General features: G+C 34.9%; 1 protein-coding gene across 1 annotated transcript; it reads left to right on the top strand.

The window, feature by feature from the left end:
- Positions 1–3,232: 3,232 nt before the first annotated feature.
- LOC145117626 (uncharacterized) lies at positions 3,233–3,832 on the top strand. The gene has a single exon (XM_079053927.1). It carries the CDS (start codon positions 3,233–3,235, stop codon positions 3,830–3,832), a length of 600 nt encoding a protein of 199 aa, XP_078910053.1.
- The last annotated feature ends 430 nt before the right edge of the window (positions 3,833–4,262 follow it).

Raw genomic sequence — 4,262 nt, 5'->3', positions numbered from 1 at the left:
GTAGTGATAGGCTCTTTAAAAACACGATCAAGGAGCCCAACATTAAAAACCAAACCTCCAAGAGCATTTGTCACAGACTCTTTAGTAGACGGCTTTAGAATACCGACAATGTAACGACTCGAGCCGTCAGCCCTTGTAACAAACCTCGTACGACCATCTGGGTGATGACAATAACGGCTAAGAGCATGCAAAGCCATAAACTTCCTGCACAACCATTGACCAAAGGCCTTCAAAGTTTCTTCCACTGCCATAAATAAACCAACATCACTAGAAAGAGCTTCACGTAAAACACATTTACGATCTTCAGTAGGTGGATGATGCCTTTTGATGTGTGAAATCATACGGCCAATCCCTTTACTTCCCACTTCACCATTTGGGCAATAATGGAAGCTTCTGAACGGGCACAAACAAATATCACTCGAACTATTAGAAGAAGAAGCCATACAAGAGAACAAGCCTCGAGATGAAGCTAAAGCTATGAAGCAATATTTAACAAGGAAGGGAAGGAAATGGCACACCAACACACTATTGGTGTGCAGAAGAAACATCCAAACTAAGCAAACTATATTATCTTGAACAATAAAGCTGCAACAAGAGAAAAACTGGTTTGGGCATTTTATCAAACACTTGGTGGGCAACAAAAATAGCTTCTTGGAATTTCATTTTCTTCCATTGAAACATCAACAATTAAATCTAATATCTCATAAGGAGGGGCTGATTTGCATAAACCACACAACTTGAAGGTTGTTTTTAAATAAAATTGAATGAAGTTTGTACAGTGCCCTCACTCTTTTGCTCCAAGTTATAATCGTGAAGAGGAAGAACATCTAGACCCATTTCGAATCCGATGTCGACTTGATCAATAACGAATGAACAGAAACAAAAATCACGACGGTGGTGGTGATTCGGAATTACAGTGGCAGAATGTGGTGGCTAGGTTTTAATATAAATATTGCTTCTGATGTCCATTTCCCTTCGTGCTCAATCAATAAAAGTCATAAATTACCATTTGGTCCAAATTCTTTTATTGCAATCAAATAACTACAACTCATTTATTCTGATGTTTGGGGATCGATTCAACTATCGATAGACAAATACACCTATTATTTCATTTTTGTTGATTATTTCACCAAATGTATTTGGACGTATCCAATGAGTCACAAAAACATGTTGCAAACCTGCTTCCTCAGTTCAAACTGTTGGATTAGGTGTCTAAGCCATTAACTAAATTATTATAAACTTAAATTATTAGCAAAGTCTATTTGGGTTGCCTCAAACCTAGTAAGAGACTGGAATGCTATTTGGAGAGAGACTAATTTATTAATTTATTATATGATTAATAAATTAATTAGAAATCAAAATTAATAACTTATTAATATGTTTTGAGAAAAATATACTAATTCAAAATTATATTGTTTAATTGTAAATTAATCAGAAATTAAATGGAATTAATTTTGGGAGTAATTGGAATAATTAAAAGTGGAAGGACTAAAGGTGACAATGTTCAAAATATTGAGCATTTAACAATTCTAGAACCTCCCTAAGGGTTATAAACCCTCCATGGGTCTCTAATATTCGATCATCACATTCCTTAAAGGAATTCTGAAAATTCCTTCCTCTCCCCTCTCTCTTCAATAGCCTCCAACTTCTAGTGTTTGGGTGTGAGCCATCAGAGGCACGAGATTTCTGATGTTGGATTTCTGTAGTTCTACAAAGAAGGAATTCAAGTTTATTTACAAAAATAAACTAAAAGGTAGGTTTTATAATAACCTTTCTCCAATTTCGAAAATAGCAATCCACTTTAGGGTTCTTGAATTCAAATTATTGTTTGCATATCATAATAAGAACATAGATCCTTTAGGGTGTATGCGAATTTAGGGTTTTAAATTTTCCGCAAAAAGTATGATTTTTGTTATATATAAAACTCATCAGTGGTATCAGAACGTATGTTCTCTGTGATCTTGCACAAAGTTGAATAAGATCAAAAACACTTCTTCATGGTTTTCAATTTGGGCAAGGGTTTTAGAAACCCTAGACTCATTATTTGATTTTCGAAAATTGCTAGGGTTTGGTAGCGTTTCCTTGTTTTGATAATAATTAGTTTTAAATGACTTAAAATTGGATAGTTATAAATTTGGTAAATCCCAAACCCTAATTTCGAAATTTGAGGGTATTAGATTAGGATTAAAATTTATCTGATTAATTGATTAATAGTAAATAAATTGTTTAATCCTTATTGGTTTAATATAAATTGAATTAGTTTTATTAATTTTGAAATTTGTAAATTAAACCTAGTATTTTTGAAAAAAGTTTTAAATGCACCTTATATATAATACTAAAAGTTCATTATATGTATAAGACTAAGTCATTCGAATCTCTAGTATGCTTCATCCACGAAGCCGAACTATAAGGGAGTTTAAGGAAGCAACCTATAAAATGACCGCCATTGAGTATTCATTCTTATCCACCGCTCTCTTGTTTGGTGGAGGGTCGTTAGCAGAATGGATGTGATAGGACATTAACTTCATTAAAAGTATAATGCTATTAAAGTAACTAAAACACTTTTTATAAAATCTCACTCTTAGTTACTTTAGGAAAATGTGAAAAGTATGCTAATCCATAAAATTGCATATTATAGTACTTTATAGTAGTTAGTGGAGCGCGTCTGGTTAATCGACACACTAATAAGGACTATAAAGAGTAATAATGGACATTTCGAAAATTATCATTGATTAATGGAGCGTGTGTGGTTAACCGACACATTAAAATGAGATGATAAATGAAAATTGAGAGTGCCAAGCATATTTTTATGGTTATTCACATCTAGTTTTTGATCCTCGGTATCTCAGTCACAAATAGTAGAGCATAATCTGAGATTAAACATGTCATTGCTAGATTCAATGAATCTCAAAAGATCTAGGAATTTCATAGTTCGAAATTGGTAAATTGCTTTTACTTACCTTCATAAATTCGAAATAAGATTATGGCATCCCTCTTTTTAGTTGTGAATTGTTATTTTGAATCCTAGCCTTAATCATTTATTATGCGTTAAAATATTAAGGATAATTGTCATTTAACTAAAACTATTATTTTTTCTCTATAGATGTCTACTCATGTTGATGCTTTTGCTCCATCGCCATCTACCCACCACTCGGGTTTCACCTTACTCTCCATTGTATCCAAAGTAACCTTTGATGGCTCCAACTAAAGTGATTGGATAAACAACATAAGGATGGCTCTTCGATTCGAGGGCAAAGAGTATATCCTTGAAGAAAAACTTGTTGAAGTCGATGAATCCACTGTTATTCCTGAACAACTAGCTTCCTATGGAAAACACTACGATGATGCAACAAAAGTTGTTTGCATCATGGTCACCACAATGAATCCTGAATTGCGGAGGTTTTATGAGGACTACTGGCCATTTGGGATGAACAATGACCTTGCAGAAAAGTACCACAAGAGTGCTCGTCAAGAAAAATTTGAGGTGGTCAAGTCCCTCATGGCTTGCAATATGAAAGAGGGAGAGTATGTCTGCAACCACGTGCATATAATGAAAAGATACGTGGACCGTCTCGTTAAGATCAATGTTCATTTTGACGAGGAGTTAGCCATTGACATGGTCTTAAACTCCTTGCCATGTTGTTATGACCAATTTATATTAGCTTATCATTTAAACAACACAAAAACCACATTGGCCCAACTACACAACTTGCTACAGACTGCTGATTCGGGATTGAAGAGGAAGAATTCGGCTCCTCCTACTAATGATCTTGTTCTCGCCTGTGAAAATGGCAAAGGGAAGAAAAGGAAGGTTGCGCCCAAAACTAACTAGAAGAAGAAGGCCCATAGAGGGTCATCAAGCAATGGCCCAAAGGCAAAACCCAACTCATACATTCCAGCTGTTAGTGACCCCAAAGAGGTTACTTGTTACTATTGCAATGACAAGGGCATTGGAAGATGAGCTGCCCCAAATACTTGTAAGACATCAAGGATGGAAAGGTGAAGCCATCGTCGGTAGGTATATACACTATTCAAACTAATAACTCACCATTTACTCATTCTTGGGTCCTTGATATAGGATGTGGATTTCACATTTGTTCTTATTTGCAAGGGCTAAATGAAAGTGAGAAGGCGGAGCATGGGAGGATGAATATGATCTTGGAAATAGGCGATCTTCTCTTATTACCAAGATTGGGACTTATCAGGCCGTACTTAGTAGTGATGTTAGGATTAGTTTAATTAATTGTTGGTACTTATCAAAA

The sequence above is a fragment of the Lactuca virosa genome, chromosome 1 (genome assembly GCF_052849685.1).
Source record: "Lactuca virosa cultivar CGN04683 chromosome 1, Lactuca_virosa_CGN04683_v6, whole genome shotgun sequence".
NCBI classification, from domain to species: Eukaryota; Viridiplantae; Streptophyta; class Magnoliopsida; order Asterales; family Asteraceae; genus Lactuca; species Lactuca virosa.
This window is presented reverse-complemented; position numbering and strand designations above follow the sequence as displayed.

What these genes read in the sequence shown, in the direction of transcription:
- LOC145117626 (XM_079053927.1), top strand. Translation starts at nt 3,233, where the DNA reads ATGGCTCTTCGATTCGAGGGCAAAGAGTATATCCTTGAAGAAAAACTT.